The 24,467-nt window shown below is 40.0% G+C and overlaps 1 protein-coding gene and 1 long non-coding RNA gene across 5 annotated transcripts in view; one reads left to right on the top strand and one right to left on the bottom strand.

Annotated features, from left to right (window-relative positions):
• The window catches only part of LOC149316036 (forkhead box protein P4-like), a 194,223-nt gene that overhangs the window by 153,404 nt on the left and 16,352 nt on the right, over window positions 1-24,467 (top strand). For 3 of the 4 annotated variants that reach the window (XM_089514649.1, XM_089514647.1, XM_089514648.1), the window contains exons 10-13: window positions 190-273; window positions 5,723-5,924; window positions 6,029-6,105; window positions 9,741-9,842. In XM_089514649.1, the coding sequence (XP_089370775.1) occupies window positions 190-273; window positions 5,723-5,924; window positions 6,029-6,105; window positions 9,741-9,842 (465 nt within the window). Of the gene's footprint in view, window positions 1-189; window positions 274-336; window positions 431-5,722; window positions 5,925-6,028; window positions 6,106-9,740; window positions 9,843-24,467 lie in introns of all 4 variants that reach the window. The other variant, XM_089514650.1, reaches the window with a different exon arrangement.
• Window positions 10,929-24,467, bottom strand: part of LOC149316035 (uncharacterized) — a 32,147-nt gene continuing 18,608 nt past the window's right edge. Inside the window, exons 3-4 of the long non-coding RNA XR_016280434.1 lie at window positions 13,052-13,180; window positions 10,929-11,334 (exon numbers count right to left, since the gene is read on the bottom strand). This is a non-coding gene — a long non-coding RNA (uncharacterized LOC149316035). The remainder of the gene's footprint in view (window positions 11,335-13,051; window positions 13,181-24,467) is intronic.

Below are 24,467 nucleotides of genomic sequence, written 5' to 3'. Positions count from 1 at the left end.
TGCAAGTGAAAGGAGGTGTGTGTGTGGGGGGGAGATTCTTCTGGATAAAGAAGAAGCTATTCAAGGGCAAGATTATCAACTGATCTTCTGGGTCAACTTACTGATGAAATGTAGGCCAAGTGAATTGACCACTGAAGGGGAGGGGGACATCCTTCAGACAAATGATTTTCTGTGTGGTTCTCTCCACAGCTAGCTAAAGAGAGTGAACGTCTCCAGGCAATGATGGCCCATCTCCATATGAGACCTTCAGAGCCAAAGCCCTTCAGTCAGCCTGTAAGTAGCACCTTATCTATCCACCACCTACATTCTTTAACTTATTTTCTTTTTTTGTAACATGGATTACCATCTTCCCAAACCTTGGGTTCCTATCATCCTGGCAGAATTATCTAGGACTGGAAAGCCCCTGACTGATGTCATTGCTAGGCTAAAGGTAAAAGAGGTTATTCCCAAGGAGGACATAAGAACCATCAGGTTTTGAGTAGAGAGCATGATGATATGAGGAAGCCAAAGTATTGAAGTTGCTAAAGTAACTACTAATTTTTCACCTTGCCATATCTTTCTCCTGTAGTAAAACTCTTGTTTGTGTATCCACAAAATCACTCTCTATAAATGAAATCATGGAACACTGGAAAAATCATAACACTGGCCTGAAAGTGTCACAGACTACCACTTTGTTATTCTTCTCTTAGAATAACAATATCCTTCTTCAGTCCCCAGTTCCTCTTCTGAGCTTAGATTTTCATTTCCATATGTCAGATAACAGAGACGTACACTGCACAGATCAGGTGGATTCCTCAGATATGTAGAATCATTCATAGTCATAAAATTAAGTCAGATAGAAGAAGCCTTGATAGGTCATACAGTATGTCTGGACAGCTAAAGCTAGCCATGCCCAACCCATACTTGTGCTAACTTTTTTCAGCTTGGAAAAACCAGCCACATAGAAAGACTGGAACTGTTGTGCTGCTCCTGTCAGCCATGGACTGGTGGGACTAGCAACTACTGAAAAAACACTACCTATTTGAAATTTGGAAGTGTTGAAACAGTACACACTATCCTGAAATAAAAAAAAAAACTGACACAAACACACCCCAGATTCTCCTACTGTGTAGGGTGTGCCATTGGCTCCTTCCTGATCCTTTGTCCATTTGACAGTCTTATCAACCATTCCAGTTCATTTAAGATAAATATATAGCAAGAAAACCTGATAGCAGCATGCTAAATCTGTGCTCTCTTGGGGTTCTATTTCATGTCAGTCTGTGATCCTGCTGAAAGACCTTGCATCACTAATAATAATTGTATTCCTCACCACCACATCCCTTCCCCCAGGTAGGTAATCCTTCGTATTTATGAGGACAGCAACTTTTTTAGAAACTGGAGCTTTCATTTCTAATCATCATTTATGTATTTATTTAGAAAAAGTGCCATAGAGTGCCTTACAACAGCCAATAACCTGAGAAGCATAGGCTTATAATGTTTAAAATTACAATTTTATAAAAAGAACAGTATAAAAAATTAACCCAGGACTGAGGATAAGCTGTTAAAACTTCAACATTTTTATCTGCCATACACAACAAAAACTTGCAAAAATAAAAGAGCTCTAGCAGCTGGGAAAAACTAGTGAAGCCAACTGCACTTCATGGGGATAGTTAAGTTACAGCTTGGGCATTCCATTAGAAAATGGTATACTGTAGTGGTTAAAAATATGTGATATAGACAAGAAAGTCCTTAGATATAATCCTGCTTCAGTCATGAGCGTCATATCTGTGCATGCTTGCTTGTCAATATATAGGCCACTGTCTCATAAATTCATCACCCCATTTTTGAGGTTAATCATACTGAATAACCTTGCAGGGCAGTGGAGTTGTCTTCACTGAAAATTATTCATCCAGAAGTTTGGCTTCATTTTTTCCACATTTTCTTGCTTTAAAAACTTCTACTGCACAGAAACAGGAATTCGGACTTTCCGGGGAGTAGTTTATCTTATATTTTATTCTGGATATCTACATAGTTACATATGTTTTCATAAAACTGTTTTTGCTTTAGCTGGTAAAGAGCTTCAGGATGTAGCTTTGCATAACATGAGGCATTTTCCATCCAAATGTAGACTTTTCTCTTGGGTTCAGCAAACAATGGGCCTCAAATTCTTACTTGGGATGCTTGTATCAGTTTATTACAGCTGACTTAATTAGTTGGGCATCAGTGATGTTTCTCTTGTCTAGTATCAGCATTGGATATGAAAAGGCTAAAGTGACCATCAAACAGCAGGTGATAGATATAGAGTGACAACTAGACCTAGCTAGCGCCCCAACGTTTATTGTCAGTGACTCCAACAGATATTTGGCATCACCTGTGGTATATTTAGCAAAACTCGAAGTACCTAGAATCATAGAATCATAGAATCATAGAGTTAGAAGAGACCGCAAGGGCCATCCAGTCCAACCCCCTGCCATGCAGGAATCCAAATCAAATCATCTCCGACAGATGGCCATCTAGCCTCTGTTTAAAGACCTCCAAGGAAGGAGACTCCACTACACTCCGAGGGAGTTTGTTCCACTGTCAGACAGCCCTTACTGTCAGGAAGTTCTTCCAAATGTTGAGGTGGAATCTCTTTTCTTGTAGCTTGCATCCATTGCTCCGGGTCCTAGTCTCTGGAGCAAGTGAAAACAAGTCAGCTCCCTCCTCAGTATGGCATCCCTTCAAGTATTTAAACAGGGCTATCATATCACCTCTTAACCTTCTCTTCTCCAGGCTAAACATCCCCAGTTCCTTAAGTCGTTCCTCATAGGACATGGTTTCTAGATCTTTCACCATTTTACTTGCCCTCCTTTGGACACGTTCCAGTTTTTCAACATCCTTTTTGAATTGTGGCGCCCAGAATTGGACACACTATTCCAGGTGGGGCCTGACCAAAGCAGAATAGAGTGGCACTATTACTTCCCTTGATCTAGATACAATACTCTTATTGATGCAGCCTAAAATTGCATTGGCTTTTTTAGCTGCCACATCACACTGTTCACTCATGTTCAGCTTGTGGTCTACTTGGACTCCCAGATCCCTTTCACACATCGTCTCGTTCAGCCATGTGTCTCCCATCCTATATCTGTGCATTTTATTTTTCTGCCCTAAGTGTAGTACCTTGCATTTCTCCCTGTTGAAGTTCATTTTGTTAGCTGTGGCCCAACTTTCTAGTTTATTCAGGTCATCTTGAATGTTGATCCTGTCCTCTGGAGTGTTAGCTACTCCTCCTAATTTGGTGTCATCTGCAAATTTGATAAGAATGCTTCCAATTCTGTCATCCAAGTCGTTGATAAAGATGTTGAATAGCACTGAGCCCAGGACAGAGCCCTGTGGGACCCCACTGGTCACTTCTCTCCAGGATGAAAAGGAGCCATTGTTCAGCACCCTTTGCTTTCAGTCAGTCAACCAATTACAAATCCATGTAACAGTTGCCTTGTCTATCCCACACTTTATAAGCTTGTTAACAAGAATGTCATGGGAAACTTTGTCAAAAGCCTTACTGAAATCAAGATATATGATATCCACAGCATTCCCTTCATCTACCAAGCTAGTAATTTTATCAAAGAAAGAGATTAGATTTGTATGGCATGACTTCTTTCTTTGAAACCCGTGTTGACTTTTTGTGATTATGGCATTGCCTTCTAGATGTTCACAGACTCTCTTTTTAATGATCTGCTCTAGAATCTTTCCTGGTATCGATGTCAGACTAACTGGACGATAATTGTTTGGATCCTCTTTTTTCCCCTTTTTGAAGATGGGGACAACGTTTACCCTCCTCCAGTCTGCTGGGACTTCTCCTGTTCTCCAGGAGTTCTCAAAGATCATTGCCAATGGCTCCGATATTACTCCTGCCAGTTCTTTTAATACCTAAAGACAGGGGAGCCTTTACTTTGGCATGATGCCATGCCTCCCCCTCAGCTGTTCTTGAAGGCAGGTCCTCTGGGGGAAACCTATTGCAGCCTATAATAACCAGGTTGACTGCAACTACCCAGAGGACCTTTCTTCAACCTCTCCCAGATTATGGAACGGCCTGCCGGAGGAGATCCATCAGATTACCAGCTTGGATGCCTTTAAAAAGGCCATCAATATGGATCTCTTCCGGCACGCCTTTCCTGAATATTATTCTCAGCCGCTCAATTGAACCCACCACTTTATGAATTTTCTGAAACCCCATTCAGCCCTCTTTGATTATTTTAATGTATAGTTTTTAACTGTTATTGTGTTTAATTGATATTTTAAGGGGAGGGAGGGAATAATTGGGTAATCATGTATGTATTATATGGATTTTTAACTGTAAGCCACTTCGATTGTCTTTAGACAGAGAAGCGGGTTATAAATAAAGCTTTTATTTACTATTATTTATTATAAGAAGATTCTCTTCTCAAACAGACTATGCCCCTGTGACTCTGGCCAAATAGAAACAACTGAGCACATATTACTCCAATGCTCATACTACAGGGACATCCGTGTCAGCCTTATCTCTTCTCTATTGTATAAACACCAAGGACACACCAGTCAAGTCTACTCTTCCTTACTGCTTTCAGACACCAATCTGAATATAACACATAATGTCCCTAGATTCTGTGCCGCTGCAGTTAAAATCACTTCCGCAGAAGACAAGTATTAATGTTGCCCTGCCACACCAGATTTTTAAAGAAATAATGTTTGTACCTGGCTTTTATCTTGTTTTTACCTTGCTTTTATCATTACCTTCTTTTATTCTGTATCCCCAACAGCAAATAGCGGGAATCATGTTGTGTCTATACTGTTTTTAATCTGTGTTTTTACCTGGTTTTTACCCTGTTTTTACCTTGATTTTACCATTCTTTTTAACATTACCTTATTTTATTCTGTATACCCTTTTTACCTGTACTGGTCTATGACCGTAATAAAGATGAACCAGACTTGTCTAGTTCTCATACATATGGACTGGCATCCTATTTGTCAGTTATGATGTCATGGCTTAGACCTACGACCTCGTACCTGTTTCCTGATCTCATTTCTAACCATGGTCCCATTTTCACAATTGTAAATGCTCCTGAAATCCACTTTAAAATCCTTATGGAGTCATGGTGGAGCAGTGGTTAAATGCTAGTACTGCAGCCACAGCATTGTAAATTCGATCCTAGAGGAGGGCTCCAAGGTCCTTTCAGTCTCCCATCCTTTTGTAGCTTGGTGAAATAGATATCCAACTTGTTGGGGGCAATTGGCTTACACATTGTAAACCGCTTAGAGAGTGCTAGTTCACTGATAAGTGGTGTAGAAATGTACTTGCTATTGCTTAAAATCCAACCATCTATACCAAGGGATGGAGTTATGTGGAAGTCATGAGAGGGGCACTGAAAATGACACGTTCTGCCCCCTCCCACTAGTCAGCAGTGTGCCGACAAGTTGTGACAGAACCACAGAGGTCTTTGCTTCTGCTCAACCTACAGTCACCTGGAGCAGGCTTGACATGTGCACCACACACCTTGGTGCAGCTGGCTGGAATTTAAGGTGGATTTGGGGAATCAGATTTGGAGATGTAGTATAGCTGCAACATTGTGACTGCCTGTCTGCTGCAGGATCTCAGCACTTGATTTTATCGATAAGGACGTTATGATCACCTTTCTTTGTTTTGTCTAAACAAAACCTAACCTCTTTATCTTTGTCTTCTGAATTGGTCCTAACCATGGTCATTTTCTCTGTCCTCTTTGTGCAGCTTAATCTGGTTTCCAGTGCCACCCTCTCAAAGAGCACTTCTGATACCTTCCCTGATGGATTACCTCATCCCCCCACCTCTGCTACTGCACCCATTACTCCATTGAGACAGGGTCCTTCTGTCATCAGCTCATCCACTTTACACAGCGTAGGGCCTATTCGCAGGAGAAACTCAGAGAAGTTCTGCACGCCAATCTCCTCAGGTGAGAGTAGCTGGGGAGGGCCATAGTGGCATTAGAATGCTTTGTTTCATTGCCCTGGTGATGCCTCACTTTATTTACTTAATGACTTTTTTGTCTTTCCCCAGAACTTGCACAGAATCATGAGTTTTACAAAAATGCAGATGTTCGTCCCCCATTCACATATGCCTCACTTATCCGACAGGTGAGAAAGTCCCATATTTTTGAGGCATGTAAAAGAGTGCCAGTTGGAGCAATTGTTTACATTTACCAGGAATGCAACTGCAAAAATAAACCTGAGGTTGCCAGTGGTACATTCTAGAATGTTGCTTTTTGAGCTGATCTGGGAAGTGCAACTTGGATCGGGGTGGGGGGATGGGTGGCAATCTATTGTAAAACATGGTGCTCTGTATCTGTTAAACTGCAAAAGTTTGCTGTAGTTTTGAATGTCTGGGTAGGCTCTGGATCTGCATTTCAAGTCAGCCTGTTAAAATTAATACTACGCATTACAGTATTACAGGTAAAAGGAAAGGCAGATGGATATTTGTTCCCTTTTTTATAGCCTGTTTTGTGTAGAGAAGAGCCTGGAGATAAGTGTTCCCTTACTCTGTTTCCAGCCATCATTTCTTAACATCATGGCAGTCTTGATTGATTGATTGATTAAATATTCCACCTTTTCCCCAAGATATGAGAATGTTTTTCTCAACCTACTGTTCTCCTGATGTTTTAGACTGGCTTTAGGCTATGCTGACTAGAGCAAACGGAAGCTGAAATCTAAAAATTCTAGAGGGTTTTCAGGCTAGAGAAGGCAGTGTTATGAACTTAATGCTTTTACCTTACTTTACATAATCAAGTTAGCATCTCCTTGACTTCCTCTCATGGGTGACTTTTATCAGTCATATTACAAGGGCACTGACGTGGTGCTTTTGTAGACCCTTGGGTGAATGGTGTATTAACCACAAATACAAAGAATGTGTGTGGGGAAAATTTTTAGAAACAAAAATGGCAACCATATCTGCCATCTCACAATCTTCAGGGATTTTCAAAACTTACCCAGTAAAATAAGTAATTTTGAGGTAATTTCTGCAGAATCACTAATCTAGTAATTAATAACAGAAGACTCCATTTAAAGGCTTACTTTACTAACAACGCTTCCTAGTTTGTAGTCTTTGTGGGAATCAGTGGTCATCCATAGCTTGATGTAATTAAATTATTGGCTGGTGGCGACTGCATTTAACATTAAAATACACTGTTTCGATTTACATGGTATGGGGAGCACTGGGGTCACCCTGCACTACTTCATTCCTGATTTTCAAAGTATAACTTTTAACTACACATTTCCTGTTGTAGCAGTATATAAGCAGTAGAGTTCATAGATATCAGCCTTACTGATCCATAACAACTGAAATCTCCTTTCAGCCTTGGCTTTCAGGCACAGCAGGTGGATTTTTTCTGTGTCACAGTTTCTTGGATGAACTGCAGCCTCTTGTCTCCAGAGCTGCCAACAAGCACATCTTTGACAAAAGCTAAATTCCCTAGGGTAGTTGGCTTCTATTGCTCCCTTGTGGCACTTCATTGCGTGGGCACTTCCCAGTGAATTGAAGTAGGCCTTATAGCTTGGTGTATAGCTATGATATTCTCTTGTCTGTGTGACCTGCTTGCCTGTTCTCCATGCCTTTATTCTGCTTCTAAAAATATGCTTAAGAGGAGATGCTAAGGTTATTACTCTTATTGTCTCTTTGGTGGCACTAGTCTTTCACAGCCTATGCAAAAAAGGCTGAATTAGAATGACTCTGGGGATCCCTTCCTGCTATTTCAGGTCGTTCTGGTAAACTTCTTCTAGATACCCAAGACCTGGCAAGTTTTTCTAAAACCTGTCAATGGCCAATGTATTCAAATGCAAATGTGTCACCTCTATTAATCAGGCCAAGGTGTGGAATGCATTTGTGCTTATTTCTTGTCCATCCTTCCTCATGTTTTAGGCATCCTGGTACATGAAGTGATAGCTGTAAAAATGCTGGATTAGACCAAATCACATATATTCTAATGTCCTGCTGGGGTCAGGCTGATGCTGTTGGAGCTTTCATAAAGCACAGTGTGATGAAATACCAGACTTGCTTGTTGTTTGTGCCAGCTAGTTCAGAAAAATGTTACCTCTGAATCTGAGCTTTGTTTCTAGGCCTCCATGGCTGAGAAACAATTGTCCACATGTTAATCCTGTAAACATTTTAAAAATAGTTTTTTCAGGCAGCCAATATTACATTAATTTTTGCTTGTTGAGAATCTACTGCTTACCAGATTTATTGAGTTACCCAAATTATGAGATAATAATTTACTCTCTCTATACTGTTTTTAATTGTAAATGCTTCTACCCTACATACCTCTGTTTCAACAGTAATTGCAGCTTTTTTTGGCAGCAGTGTTACTGGTGTCACATTCAGCAGTAGTTCACACTCCTCTCTGCTGGAATCCTCAGAGTCCAGTGTAGCTCACAATCCTGTAAATTTGCCTAACCCTGTTGTATCAAACTCTTTTTGAAAGATTTATAACTTGTTGACGCTGTGGCTATCTATTCTTTTTCTAGTTATAATTGCACCAGATGGCTGAATCTGAGTCAGGTTGATAAAGGGGAAACTCATTTTTCATTTACCATTGTTGAATCAGAGGTCCTGAAAAAGATGGTGCAAGGAAGAAATGAGCCAGTTCATGGTGATCTTTATATAGGATCAGAACCACAAAATTCAAGTCAAACTAACTTGTCTAGGTCTGTTCCTATACAATTCCTGGTTTTCAGCCGTGGTTATTGCACTTCCCTCAGTCATTCAACACTGTTTTCTGCATCATGAGAGAAATATGTTAGCACTGACTTTAAGCATAGGAACCAGAAGTTGGCAAGATGTGTAGAGTAGTCCAACTCATTTGATTCTTAATGATTTCATGGACTATCTGCTAAATATATTGCTACAGTGAGTTGGGTCTCTGTTACCAGGCAGATGGGCTCTAGAATCATTGATATCATCACAGCCAAACAATAGCTGTGCAGTGGTGTAAAATAATTAACTTGTATTAATGATCTTATTGGATACTTTTTACATTTGCTTTGTAGTCTGTGGCAGGGAAAAGATAAGATGGCTAAGAACAAATAGGACAATTAACTTTTCCAACCTACTTGTACAGTTCTCATAGCTATTGGGGGGAGATGGGTCACACTTGCACACTTTGATTTTTTTTGTTAGTTTCTGCATTATGTAATCTTTGGGAACTCATCTTCCCTTGGCCTCACCTCGGAGGGGTTCACCCCAGCCCAAGGGTCCCTCACATATATTGCTGACCAAGAGATAGCTTGGGTAGAATTTGTTTGGGGGCCCAATTGGACCCACTGTGAGAGGTGCTGGGCCCCCTCAGTGAAATGATTGGAATACTTCTTTGCTGTGTACTGTTTGCTGCATCATTTATCACCAGTAAGCCTTACTCTACAGCAGTAACGTATGCCAGTGTCTGGCCCTGAGCGAACACTTGGAGAAGCCTAGAACTCCACCCAATTCTGGTACTAGACAGATGGTAACGTCTTACAGCATGAAACCAGTGTAGGATTGGAGATGGCTCTTTAATGGCTGCTAGTCTTCTCCTGATGTTGTGCATATCATGTAATAAATATGGATGTCTTAACTTGCCCTACATTTAGCAGTTTGACACACAAAGCTGGAAAAAAGTGCTAACAGGGCATTAATATTTTGCAAAACTTCTGGTGTCTTTTCATAATTGTTGACTTAACACTGAGGCAAGATGATATGATGGGACTGAAGCTTGGGAGTAACACTTCATGTTCTTAAAATACAGGCTATCCTTGAGACGCCCGACAGGCAGCTAACATTGAATGAAATCTACAATTGGTTCACACGGATGTTTGCCTATTTCAGGAGAAACACAGCTACCTGGAAGGTAAAGTTTAGCCTTAGATTTAAATGCACTCGGGACATCCTGCTTCCCTATAACAATACTCTCCTTGGTTTCAAGTGCTAAAATTGGAGGACACAAAACAGTATTGATGTCAACATGACTTGTTCAAAGGTGGTCTCTAGTAAAGTGTTGGGACAGGCTGCTCAGCAACTTTATATGCCCATTTCTGAGTTCAATATGACTATATCCTGATAATGGAGATGGTCTTGGGAATTATGCCAAAATTAAATATTTGGTGGCCTGTGGAGGAATTAATGGATCAGCAACCTGCTAATGATTTCATTGTCTGCAATATGATATAATTGTCCAAGATGTATTCTACATATTGACATCCTGCTTAAGTTTGTGGAGGAAGGATAATTTTGTAGTAGCTTTTATATAAAATCAACCTACAGATGAAAGTTTACTTACTGTTAGATAGCATTAATAGTGAGGTTATCAGATACTGTATTAAAGTAGAAATCCATAAAGAAAGGTTTCCTATAATATTATGCTCTGTATACTGAAAGAGTACTTCAGATACTAGCACGAAACAGGCAGTGGTGTCACTAGGGGGGTGCAGACTTCACCAGATGACACCCCAGAGGGGGTGTTACCCTGTGGGGTGGTACACTCGGCTCAGCTGCTGGGTGAGTGATAAAGGGTGTCACATCCCTTTTTACCTAGCAACCATGGCATTCCCTTCCATTTGGGCTTGGGTGTGGTTGCAGCCATGCCAGAGCCCAAACAGACCTCCAGGGAACTGGTACTGCCCCCTCCCGTATAGGTGGATGCTAGGAAGCAGTCCATTCCATTTGGGTTTTGGCATGGTTGCAGCCACACCAGATCCCAAACAAAATTCTGGGGGCCAAGGCAGTCTGCCTCCCCCCCCCCCCCCCCCACTGCACCGGATGACACCAACCTCCGGTATGCTGTTGGAAACAGGTAAAATGGTCCATAATCAATTTTCACATCTTACCTTTCCTGCAAAAAAACTGAGAAAAGGAAAATGTTAGTCACCCTTGCAGTGCAACATTTCATTTTCACAGGTAAGATGAACAATTCCCATATTCAGTCATTATCCAAATGAGAAAATACATGAATGTTGTGCATATCAATTTTAATGACTCCCAGTTAATATGGGACTGTTGGGAGGAGGTGTTGGGGTGAGTGGATGCAAATGCCATCAACACAATATATACTTTTGAAAAAATGCCCCTGATTTCCATGGCTTTTGTCCTAATCTCTGTGGCTATCCTGATGGAAAAGCTACAGATCCTCAACACAATTGACAAATTGAGAATGTAGCTTCAAATGTGTCAAGCTACAGAGATGATGATACAAAATACAGAACTGTATTCCATCTCTCAGAAGAATCAGCTTCAGCCTCTGAGGTGGGGGCAGTCAAGTGTGGGTGGGTGACAACAGCATGTGACCAATCTGTTCCGTTATAAGGCTGCAGAAATAGGTCTGTATCTGCATGCACGTGGCTTGGCTACAGAAAAAGCAGAAGGGGAGTTAGAGATGCTAGAAATAGAAAATAAGGTTAATGATAACCTGGGGGCTGATATCTCGCTGCATGTGGCAAATAGATGCCTCAGCTACTGCTACTCAAGCTGGCTTTCCTGAGTATTGGGAGTTCTCCCCAGGATGTAGAGTCTTCTGATAGGAAAGGGTGTGTGTGTAAGGGGGGAGGGAATTTATAGTGTTTGTCAGCCTTGAGAAAGAAGACTATGAGGAGGTAACTTAATCTTTACAAAAAAATATTTTGTGGATGAAACATGTTCAAAGAACCCAGAGCCCATCCCTTATCCTGGTCAGACTCATCCTTATTCTATTCAGGCTCCATATGTTATTTGCTAGGTCACCATTGGTGAGTATCTCTGTTTCACCAGCAATAAAGTGTGAGAACAGGGAGGTGTCTGTTTCCATTGCAAATGCTTTTATATGTAAAATAACTGAGGCCTTGACAGCTACTATCATCATTATGATCTAGATACATTTCTGACACAAATGGGGAGACATCACATTTGTTACTCTTTTGAAATTTTTCAGTCCTGTCAGGATCTAAAAGAGGACAGGGACTCCAAGTGTAAAAAACAATGGGAAAGTGCTGAAGTTTGGTGGTTAACCATACGCTCAGTATACAGAAGTTTTTGTTAACTGCTGTCAAGTCAGCTTCAACTTATGGTGACCCTATGAATGAGAGACCTCCAAGTCAACCTGTCACCAACAGCCCTGCTCAGGTCTTGCAAACTCAGAGGCATGGCTTTCTTGGTTGAGTTTATCCACCTGTACATTTAATTCCTGGCATCTCCATGAATACTGAAACCCTGGAGAACTCTGTCAGTGCAGATAATAGTTTATACTGAGTTGACACAAGGCATCTACCTACATTCTGTGTTCCTCAACCAGGCATAAGCATGCTTTCCACTGTGTTTAGGAGAGAAGGAGTCTAGAAACATAGGTGCCTCTGCTTGCTCTTGATATAAAATGACCCAACTCCAATGAATGCATTAGACATACTGAATGCATTTTTGCAGGCCATTTCACCCAAAGTGTTCACCCCTCCTCCTACTGAAGAGTATTATATGTGTGTTGCTTTGTGTGATAGTCCTCACTTGCTCTCTTGAATTTAAAGCTATCTCTGCTTCTGTTTTCCCATATCTTCCTTGTGTTGTGTGTTCAGTGAGATTTGGAGACCAAAAGAACTGCTTCCTCCTTGGGATGGGAAAAAGAGGAAGGCAGAGCAGTGCTATCTCCAGAGTGGGGTGTGTGTTGTGTTCCTGCAGCTGGACATCTCTGCCTTTCAGCCAGAGTCCTGATAAGATTTCTTCCTCCAGACATGACATAATTCTGCTACTGTCACACGCAGGCTCTGATACAATCACCCCCTCAGACGGGAAGCCAGAGTCATTGTGTAGCCCTCAAATTCTGATAACAGCCTAGCAATGCTTGCTGCCCATTAAGCAAGTGCAAGCCTGAAACAAGCAAGTTACGTTTGGAAAGCAAAAAGGCAATAATGACATCAAACTGTTCAGTGAGTGAACAGATTTGGATCAATGCTTTTGGAAATCATTGCTTGCTTATAAAATTCCTTTAAATTCCTTCTGTTGTAATATACATGTTTGGCTAGAATTAACACCCCCCCCCCCCAAGTTCAGTAATGGAATCCCCACTAGGAAATTTTGGATAGCAAAGTAGGCAAAGACCTCTTCTTGAATTTCTGATGTGTTGCTCCCCATGACTGAGAGTACCAGACAAAATTATGGTTGATCTGATCGTTTCTGCTTTCAGCTGTTCCTGATATCAAGCTAGGTGGCAGCCTGTGTCCCGAGCTCCTGCAGAAAAAACAGAGAGAAGAATCTCAAAATACTTGAATTGTGTATGGCCTATTCATTTTTGCCTTTCCGTTACCATTTATGGGTTTCATTTATGATGCCTCAGTTTCTGTGAAATTTGTATTAGAGACTACAGTTTCACAAAATGAATTGTAAAGTAGGAAAAAAGCCAGATCTTTGGGTAACTTGTTGTTGTTGTATGCCATCAAGTCGTTTCCAACTTATAGTGACCCTAAGGAAATTAGAAGAGGATCCTTTGTGTAACTTGTTGGTCATCTGTCTCTAATGAGTGGACATAAAAATATGAAGATATGGCCATGGTTTATCTAAAGTTACATGTAGATAGAAAACTGGGTGACTTGCAGGTGAAGCAAGTCCCTTGAGGTGCACTGTATATGTGAGCATACAGTATGTATATACAGGGGCACATTCTGATGAAGTTAATTTGTTTTATTTTATTTTGAATGTGCATGTTGACTTAGCTGATCCCTGAGAGCCACATAGTGCCCAAAGTGCTCAATGCTTATTTCCCACCATGTGTATGACACTGTCAAAAAAAATTGTCGCTCAGTTGGAGAATATCCAAAGAAGACAGGTGTTCAACCTGCACACAGAACAGTACCTGTTCCTTTTTTGTGATTACATTGCCTCTATTTTTGGTTATGTGCTAAAATCAACAGGAACCTGGGACGGTTCTGTGCTTTGATAGTACTCTGCTAAGTTCTTTCTTTGTTTCTCACTATATGTTTAATTCTTTTCAGCCCTCTACCCCAGTTCTTCTTTTACAGTTAGGTAGTATTCACAACTTAGATTGGTCTGAGGAGCGTAATTGAGAAGTGCTGGATCATTACTGGAAACCATACATGTAGGCTGATTTTTGTGTCTGGGCGATGGGCATCACTATCCATAAATTACTCTTGAAAACTACTGCCCCTGAACACTGCCCTTGTTTATCGAGTATGGGGAACCTGTGGCATTTTGGAAGTTGTTGGACTCCTATCAGCCCCAGCTCGCATGGCTGGTCACATGGTCAGGAATGATAGAAGATGTAATTTATAAATCTCTAGAGAGCCACAGGCTGTTTCCTCCTGAAACCTATCCTCAGGGAAACACACATTTTTCTCTCTGCACCCCTATTTCAGTTAACGCTCCATCTCTTTTTCTCCCAGCATGATAACAATCTCTTCGCTCTCTTTCTTGTTTACCCACACAATCCCTTTGTAGCCCATCCACTTTGGTCCATTTATCACTCCCTACCCCATACACTGTGCATTCGCACTTTTCTTTTGAATTGCAGCAGGTATCTCTATGCCCTCTATGTCTCCTCCCTACTTTCTGTCTCACCATCCTACATGTCACTCTAATTTGTTATTTCCCTTTCTCTGTTGCCTCACCTGTAGGTTTCTCTTCACCCCATCTCTATTATCCTTCCATTTTCTTCTTTCCTTTTTAATATTCAGCTTCTATTCCCACTTTCAGTTCTCTTCCCCCTTCTCCCCAGCTCTCCTCCCCCCAAACAGTGAAGAGCACCTAAGACATTTTCAAACACTTCACAACTTAACAGCCTTTTCCTGTATTAAACGGCAGCAAACCTGGGTTTGCAAGTCTGTATGTGTAATGGGAATCTAAAGCTTGTCCTTGCTCTTGACTGTGTGCGTTATGACACATGCATTTATGTACATTACATTTCTAAATGTATATTTTAGAGTGATCAGATTCCACTTCAATAAAATCTTTTTGAACGTGATCTAAAAATGTGTGTAGATCTCTCAGAGTCACAGACCCATAAAGAGTGTCTTATTGCATGGGGGGGACTTTACTGCAAACTCCTTGTTGTGCCTCTAATACTAGGGAGAGGAATATCTAATAATTTTTTTCAGTTGTGCAGACTGTTGGAGGATCTTAGTTTTCTGATTAGGAGGAGGACTGCAGCAGTTGGTTGTCTGGCCTTAGGTTTTGCACTCCAATCCTGATGGAAGTTCTTCTTTGTAATTCAATTGAATATAATAGCTCACTGTCTCTAAAAGCTCTGAATCTATTTTTGTCATTCATTTCTAGAGTTTCTCTTCCGCCTTTATTTGGTTGCCACCCACCTGAGGAAAGAGATCTCTTAATTTCTGGTTAATGTAAGCTTCCTTGTACAGTAGGGTGTTTGTATAACATATTGCTGGAAGCTCTGATGGCAATGTTTGCTTGCCTCATCACAAAGCTTTGTCCATAGATGAAGGCAGATAGTTAACCTATTCAAGTGCAAAATGAGAGACTTGAAAGAATTTTCACTCCTGCTTGTTCAAGAATTATATAATCCTAGTCAGTAGAGTCTAGAAAACAATTATTAGCTGACACCTAGTCAATTCACCTGCCAGAGGAGGAATTTTTCCTACTATGTAATTATTTACAATACAACAAATTCTAGCTATAATAGCTTATGCTATGCTATAATCGTGTTCTCAAAACACCAGATATGAAAGTGCTTCAGGGAATACAACTGCTGTGAAATTTCCAAGCAGCATGTGATGTCTTTAGCTATGATACTAACAGCATATAGCCTTGTGCTTTTATGTTTTGCTTACAGTTTCAGAACACAGGTACAAAAGAGTGCTTGCATGCAGTTGAACTCAAAGGTATGTAGGCATATATATTAGCATAGTTCTATTTCTGATGCTAATGCTCATTTGCTTTTCTGTCCTGTCCTTTTTCTTAGTGTTCAGGGCAGTCCAGAGCACTTCAAAAAATACCTCCAAAACAAAGCATGACCTTTTCAGTAGGTCTGCATTCATTGATATCTATAATGTAAATAAAAAACCATTATTAGCAAAATGAGATCCACATTAATTCTCTACACTTGTGCTACTTGTCTTCTACTTTTTTTTACAGTAATCCACAGTCACTTGTAGATGAAAAGTCTGTCAGTTATTCCAAAGATGGAGTACTTCTAGAAATTTTCTGATGAGAGAACATTAAGCCTTCAGTTTAATAGTCATCCATTGTCATTTAAATCAGTTCTTGTAAAAATGTATATTTTATATAGTTACACATTTATACATTTGTATAGTTTTATACAAAATGTATGTTATTGTCTGCACCTCAAAAAGGACTTTCTGGTCGAGCAGGCTACAAGTAGAAAGCCAAAAGTGAGTTGGTGCCCCACTAATAGACCTTCTTTTACCATTATATATTTCCCTAACCATGTCAACTGAGTGTAGTCCTGACTCATGCTTTGATCATATGAAGAGAATTCCACATTATCAAAGGATAGCGAGGCTACACTATTAGCCCTGCTCCCCCAGCACTAGCTTCCTTGTCCCATCTGTGGTGCCCACGTTAGACATAGATGTCTCAGAAGGAAAACCTGAGTATGTCTATGCACTCTGCAGCCCCAGTTAGAATTCCAGAACATGTGAAAACCTTTTTGGAAGGCCTGCATGCATCTCCACTGTAGACACCTTCTCTTAATTTGTGGTCAGTGGGACAAGAAGGTATGTGACCTTAGTGGCAGGAGTAACCATGACTGTATAGCGCTTTGCTTGCAATGAATCTGATTGGATGAAATGGCATTGCACTCACACTATTGATAAATGAAAGGGAGATTTTTATTGGACAAATTGTATATAAAAACCCATAAATTGAATACAGCTCTCCAAATGTAAGAGTTCTTTACACGTTCTTTACAATAGTTCTTTACATTTACCTCTGATCTCTAGCCTTTGGGAAACAAACGGACTTCCCATCTTTCCCCTTACAGTACAAAAATAGCACTTTCATTGACAGAGTATGGCGGGTTACAAACCGCCAAAAAATACGTATGGAATACGTATTAGGGTTAGGAAGGGGCGATGCTTCCGCACCCCCCTAACCCTAGTACGTATTCCATACGTACAACATGGCGGCGCCCCTTCCACATGGGGGCCGCCATGTTTACGTATCGGACGCTGTGCATCCGCACGTGTTGCGGCGTCTATGACATCGCGAGTCCACCCCTGGCACCTCGCGACGTCATAGAGGCGCCGCTTAAAGAAGCTCCATTTTGGAGCTTCTTTTTCGGTCCGTGCGGGAGCCGCGCGGTGTGGCTGCTGCGGCTCCCGCACGGAGCAAACGGCGGCGGCAGCAGACTGCCTCAAAGCAGAGGTTTATAACCCGCCTATGTGGCAGTGTTGAAACTATAGTGGAGCTATTGTGCCACCCTACTAGGAGCACTTGTTTGCCATATTTAGGTTTTAAAAATGAAACAAAATGGATTTGGTTATAGAAAAGGAGTATGTTTCAATGCTGTTTCTTTCCCTACCTGCTGTTGTCCTCTTCATCCTCACCATCCTCTAAACAGCAAAGAGCAACCAAGGCATTTGTTTTTTCAAACAAATCCACACTTTTAAAGACCATTTTATGTATTACAAACCTGGTTTTGTGATTGAGTATATGGGATAGGGAGCCACAGTACCTCATGACTGCTGTGTGTATTTTTATTACATGGTTGCAAACCTGGTTTTGTGATTGAGTATATGGGATAGGGAGCCACAGCACCTAATGACTGCTGTCAAAATATATGTCTGACTGTGGCACATTACCTTTCTAGATGTGCATATTATAGCATTTAGGTTACACATTTTAAAAAAAATTGGCCAAGTATATATATTGAAAAATATAGAAATTCTTTATTCTCACCTGAAGAAAGTCCCTCTGGTTTCAAAAGTTTGAGAAAATTTTACTGCCAATTCTACTGCAAGCCTTTGATTCTAGGAAAAGTCACAATGCAGACACACACACACCCATCCTACTGGAAAACCAGTGTAGGTATTCCATTCCTAAAATGAATGAGAAATTTCGTTGATTTGGTTTTCAGTGTAAAATTGCCAAATGTATCCTTCCTGATACTCGAACTAGTATATGCATGCTGCAAAAATGTGTACATTACCAAGTTTGTGATGTCATTCTGAAAAAAATGAAAAATTGCACAACACTTGTATGTTTTTAAATATGCACACACAATGCATTTGCTGATGTTGTTTTCAACTTATGACGACCCTAAGGTGAACCTATCACAGGGATTTCTGGAGCTGAGAATGTGTGACTCCCAGGGTCACTGGGAATCAAGCACTGATCTGAAGCATTGTAGTCCAAAGCTCAAACCACTATACCAGCCTGCCTTTTTCTTTTTTCTTTTTGCAATACATACATTTTTTAAAAAAAAAGTTGAAGTTTGGACATAGATGCTTTAATATATGGGAAATTGTTTAAGAATAAATATTTGCAGAAGTACAGACAAATTTCACATATTTAAAATGTGGTAAAAGTACTTTTAAAATATACAAAGAAATCTGTATATTTCTGTGTTGATGGAAAAGATGATGTAATGTAAAATGAGATGGAATGAACTTCAAAATGAAAAAAAAAAAAAAACATGAGAACCTCAATGAAACTGAGCTTGACAGATCCTCCTATCCCTAGGCAACCCTGCAGAAAAGAATGCCAAACATGTATTGTTTGCAGCTCATTGTGGGAACCAACATCTAGGAACCTCATAGACTTATGAAACACAAAGATGACTTTGGGAATATTGTTCATCTTCTCTCTGGATTTGGACATAGTCAGGGGAGCTGATATTACTTTTCCAACATCTCCCAAACTCTTCCAGTGTGAATGCTGTCGGTAGTGAACCCTTTATGTCATGTTACCATCATCTTTAGCAAAGGGGGGCAGGTGGTCAGAAATGAGGTTCAAAAGACTCAAATGAAAAAAAGGAATAACAGATGAGGATGCAGAAAGACTTGACGTGAAACAAAAATCAGTGCAGATTGAGGTAATAGACTGATATCTGAAGCAGAAAGAAAAGATAACAGAAGTGAGGATTTGAGTAAAATATATGGCCAAGATAGGGGTTTAGAAGGAACTGCAGGTGGAGTGACATCTGAGCATGCAGTTGGTGGAAAGGCATGGGAGAGATTGGATGCTGAGACACCTGAAGTGATGCAGAGAGAGAACAGGTTATGTAATCTGAGATAATGAGAACAAAACAGAATTAATTGAAAATAAAATACTAGTTATTAAAATTGGCAAAAAATGCCCATCAGTGGTTAATATAGTAAAACACTCCTCTTGAATGCATGCACAGTGGCTTGACACATGAGGAAGATTGTCAGTTTGCTTAAAATTCAGTAGAAAAATTTATTAATGTATCTTTTTTTAAAAGAAAAAATTAAGAACTGGCTGGGATTCTCCAGAAAGAAAACTTTAGCAAGTATTTGATAAAAGGAATGTTAGCCAGTGGTCTATTAGCTCCTCATTAAAGAAGATAATCCTTAACACTGCTGTCCCATTGCTAACTATGACACACATATGTGCATGTTTGGCTGAATTGTGCCCTTGACTTGTTCGCACTGGGACAGTATAATATAATATCTTGTATTATACATAATATAAGAGTGACATGGAATGTTTGTTTTTTAAACAAAAATCAAGTATTTTATTACTTGCTAATTATAGAATAAACTATTTTATCTGTTTTGCACCCTTTTTACCATTTGCTCATGTATTACTAACATCTTTAATTCGGAAGGAGGATGTAGTCATTTGAGTTCAGGGTGTTTTCCACCATATTCAGCTTTCATACAGCCTTCATAAACTCATCAAATCTAGCCTTATTGCATGAATGCATAGTAACTGTGCTTATTTTATGTCATGTTTTTCTGGCACTAACAATTCATAAAAGCACAAACATTTGATGGCAGAGGTAGAGATGTTACAGTTGCTTAATCAGGAGATTTCTAGTTGTGTATTATTATTAATTTTTGGCACTTTCACCTGCAAATGTGGCAAGTCCCATTTTGCAGGGAAGGCTGATTACAGCTCTACATTCCTACTTTCAAATTACTTGTTGTATGGGATGTAATAACTATTCACTATTTTTTTAATCCTCAGTGAGAATGAGTACCTCAATATTTCAAGACATTTAGTCAAGAAAATTGTAAGCTTCCATAAGATTTTTTGTGTTTTAGGATTTCTTTTGGGGGGGGAAATGCATGGGTGGGTGTGTGTTTAAAAAAAATATTTTGTGCAAAGAAAGGAAAGATTTTGTACAAAATCCAAAAGTGTTTTGCACAAAAATCATTAATTTTTGCACAAAAGAACGTGTATGGTTTGTTTGGGATTTTTTTGCAAAATAATTCCTGAAGTCCAAACAATGTACAAAACCTCTCATAATCTTATCCAGTGGGGATAAAATAAGATTTTTTAATTCTTGTATTAAAGAATGAAGTAAAGCAAAGATTTGCATGCCTACTGTTCTGTAAGTAAATGCACATGAATAATGATATTAGGGAAAGGAAATTTATTACTTTACTATCTACAGCGTGAGATCCAGTGCCTTGCTGTCCACTGGGTTGCTTGTATTTTATTTTAGTAGGGTTTATAGTTCTTCAGCTAGGTACATCCTCCAAGTTTCCCTTAAGTGCCCCCCCCCCAGGCATAAACCATCATTGAGGGATCTTTGCAAGGTTGATAAAGTCCTTTCATACACAATTTCATTTTCTGTCTGCAACTTTGCTCCAGTAACATCTCCCTTTCTTTCATTGTAGTGTTTGCATCACTGAATTTTCGACCACTTGTATGTTGTCTGCTTAACCTTTTGGAACCTTCCAAAAGCTACACTGTGTTTTGTTCCTTAAAAAAATAGTTTTGGTAAAAATGTGTTACTTGTATGAATGTCAGCATGTGAGAATTTTTTTTAAAATAAAAACAATCATGCACACACACACACAAAACAGTAGCAAACTGGCACATTGACTTTGGCACACTTTTTGTTGCACCTTTGGCTTAACATAAAAATTAAGGTGCTTGAATCTTTAAAACAAAGCAAAAAATCTATAGTAGTTCTAACAGAGAAATTGGTACATGCCAGTAAAATGAATGCAGAACTTGTTCTCCCACAGACATGGACAATTATAAAGCTAATTATCTTTGCTCTATTTAGAGTCTTTAACTTTGACGTTTAAATGCATCACCCTTTGAACAAGTGTCCTGGGAACATTTGTGTGTTAGGGTGGGGGAAGACAGGAGACAACCATCTGTGGATAGATAACCTTTTTATTTTTCCTCCTTAATATGAAGTAAGAGCCACAATATTAACCAGCATGGATGTCAGTGAATAGGTAATTTTAAGCAAACTATGGAGGACCATAATCATTTCAAGGGTCCTCTGTTTGTTCATGCACCAATCATAGAGTCCCCCTAATGGTTCATGTGGAATATTGCAAGTACATATGCTTTTCCTGTACAGTCACTGACACGAACAACGGCACTAAGAGTCCTGTGAATGCTGATAGCCAAGGTCTCATGGAAGGGAAAGAAAAGGAAAGGGGAGGGGTGACCTGGAGAAATATGAGACCAAAATTGTAAGTGTGTCTCATACTGAGAACTGTGTACCTAGTGGAAAATGGGGGGGAAATAGTTGTTAGGGCAAAAGCTGAGAGTCAGATTTTTTTTGCTCCAGGAGAGGAGATGAAGCATGCATTAGCCAAAAGCTGCTTACTTCTGCATGCTTTATTGATGCTATACTCTTTATACTCTTTACGTTCAATATAAATAAGAACAAATGTATTTGTTCAGATTGAAAACCTCTGATCAAATTAATGGTACTTTAGAGAAAGGTTTTCAAAAATGATTTTAAAAAAGGCTGTTTAATTTTTTAAAAAACGATGTTTTAATCTTTAGCTATCCTTCTGGAGCACTTTGAGCTACTCAGGTAGTAGGCATTGGGTGAGTGAAAAGTAAACAAGGACCAAGAGGTAAAGTGAGAGGTAGCTGTAAAGAGGCAGATGTGAGGAGGATTTTTTTGGTATGACAGCAGCAGCACAGACAGCTAAAAGAGATGCTGAATGGTTGGGGTAGGAGCTGAGGAGAGATGCTGGGCCAGGGGCATAAAGCAAACATCATTAGAAAAGACAAAGATAAGAAGCAAACAGAGCAGCCAAGCCTGGCATTAAATAAATACTCTGTAAAATACAAAAGCTGCATTAAAATCATGCAAGAAGGGCTCCATGGAGCAAAGGACCACAGAAATGAAGCAAAAAGCAAAGACATGCTTGGCAGCACCCTGCTACCACCCACTGGGGTGGGTAAAAGGTTGTGGAGCCCACATAAAATGCTAGAAAGCTTAAGTTCCTTAATTCTGGTGCTCAGTTCCTTTCCTGCTTTTTGTATATACCAAGATAAGTTCACACTATCAGCTACAGCAATATCCATACATGTGGTGGGGAAGAGTGGCCCTCCTGATGATGCTGAATTGCAACTCCTGTCAGTCCAACCCAGCATAGCCAGTGACAAGAAATTATGGGAGGTGCAGTGCAGCATTAATATACATCTGCCCAGACCAAGGTTGCAGTGGGTGACCCCTTTGGTGTCCCACCATAGGAACAATTCTGTGTAAATTGACATGGGAAAGGGTCTTCTCAGCTGTGGCACCCCAACTGTGGAATGCCATCTCCTTAGAGACCCACTTGGCACCAATTCTGGCTTTATGTTGTTGTTGTTGTTGTTGTTGTTGTTGTTGTTGTTGTTGTTGGCTGCCCTTGAGTCAACATCAACTCATGGCAACCTTATGGATGAAACATCTCCAAAAATCCCTATCTATTATCTCTGCTCAGATTATTCAGACTCAAACTCCCATGGCCTCCTTGGTTGGGTCTACCAACTAAGCAAAAAGATGGCTGTTTATTACAGCCATTTGGGTATATCTGGCTTCCTCCAAAATGTCCGTGTACTTGGTTTTAAATTGTTTTAATCTTTGAACCATATTTTAATTATTTAATATGCTGTTAATCCCTTTATATTATTTTTATTGTTTTAAATTGTATTAATTAGTTAAATGGATTTTATTTGCACAGAACCTCATTATATTGGAAGGGATGGAAAAATTTTAATAATTAAAATAAACATCTGTAGCACTCCCAGTTGGTACTAATCCTGAGTTTGGACCCAAGACCCTGATGATCAGAAGATGGTATAAAAGTGAATGCAAATAATAGCAGGACAGCCATCTGGTTAGGAGTCACTAGCCCACCAGGAATTTCTCAGATTCAGCATGGGGTCTCAGATTCAACGTGGTAAGGGGTAAAATGTGCAGACACTCCCACCCATTGACTGACTCTGTCGTCTGGCCAGTAGTAACCAGGACTTCACTGATGAAATAGAGGCTGAATTTCCCACAACACAGGTTTCCAAAAGGCTAAACCTCTGGATAATCTGTGTACTTCAGCACCAGAGGGCATCTGCCTTCAAGTTAGTTTCAATAAAGAAGTTGCAATAGAAGAAAATGTGATGTTTCTTGCAGCGCCTGATCCCGTTCAGGGTTTGCTCTACCCAAAATAAAACATCAGGCTGCAGTGTTTTTACAGGGAGAAACAGGCCTTATTCTCTTGATTTCTGCATTCATATTGTCTTGGGAGACAAAAAAATCACTTCCTGAGACTCTCTTTGTGGATCTCTTAGGCTTTTGTTCCTTTACATTCTCTCTCTTTCTCTCTCTCTCTCTCTCTCTCTCTCTCTCTCTCTCTCTCTCTCACACACACACACACACATGACCTATGTCCCAGATAAACCCTGAGGCAGATCTGGTGCTCACAGACAATCTGCCACAAAGTCTTGGAGCTTATCTGCACCTCATAGTACAAGCAACATCAATGCCACAGAAAGAGAAGGGGTGATAAGCATTTCAGATGTCATCAAAAAGGTGGCGCAGGAAAATATGGTCTGTTTGTTACTCTGTAAAAGTACCAATACACTGCAAAGCTATTATACAAGCTATTTCTCCTGGCTCCCCAAATGTGTTATTGTACTCAAACCATAGTGTCATGTCAGTTCCATGAGGCTGTTACAAAGCCTAGGCCTGTGAAACAAGAAAACAGTGCCATGTAAAAGTGCCTTCAGTTTGAATGTACTGACGTAACCCTTCGCTTTTTAAAATGTGGGCAGTGTTGTGATAGGAGTGGTGAGAATAAGAAATGTGCAGTGCTTGTTTCTTTCTCCTTTTTTTAAAAAAAACCTGTTCAGAGACATCTACTTTAAGAGGGTCTTTAGCCTTGCTGTCAATCAACATGGTCTTACTGAATTTTAGAAAAGTAGATTCCTCCGCTGCTAAATGTAGCGGCAAAAGTGTAGTAGTAGCTAACAGTTTTTCAAGTAGTGTCTGAACAACATCAATCCATTATAACAAGAGTGGAAAGAAAGACCTCTCCTCCCATGTTTGGAGAACAAGGGCACAGAGGAGGGAAAATCACAAACATTCTATTGGATA

The sequence above is a fragment of the Sceloporus occidentalis genome, unplaced genomic scaffold (assembly GCF_023333645.1).
Source record: "Sceloporus occidentalis isolate IW3139 unplaced genomic scaffold, rSceOcc1.0.p SCAF_3, whole genome shotgun sequence".
NCBI classification, from domain to species: domain Eukaryota; kingdom Metazoa; phylum Chordata; class Lepidosauria; order Squamata; family Phrynosomatidae; genus Sceloporus; species Sceloporus occidentalis.
Note: the sequence above shows the minus strand (reverse complement) of the source record. Positions and strands in the feature narration are given on the sequence as shown.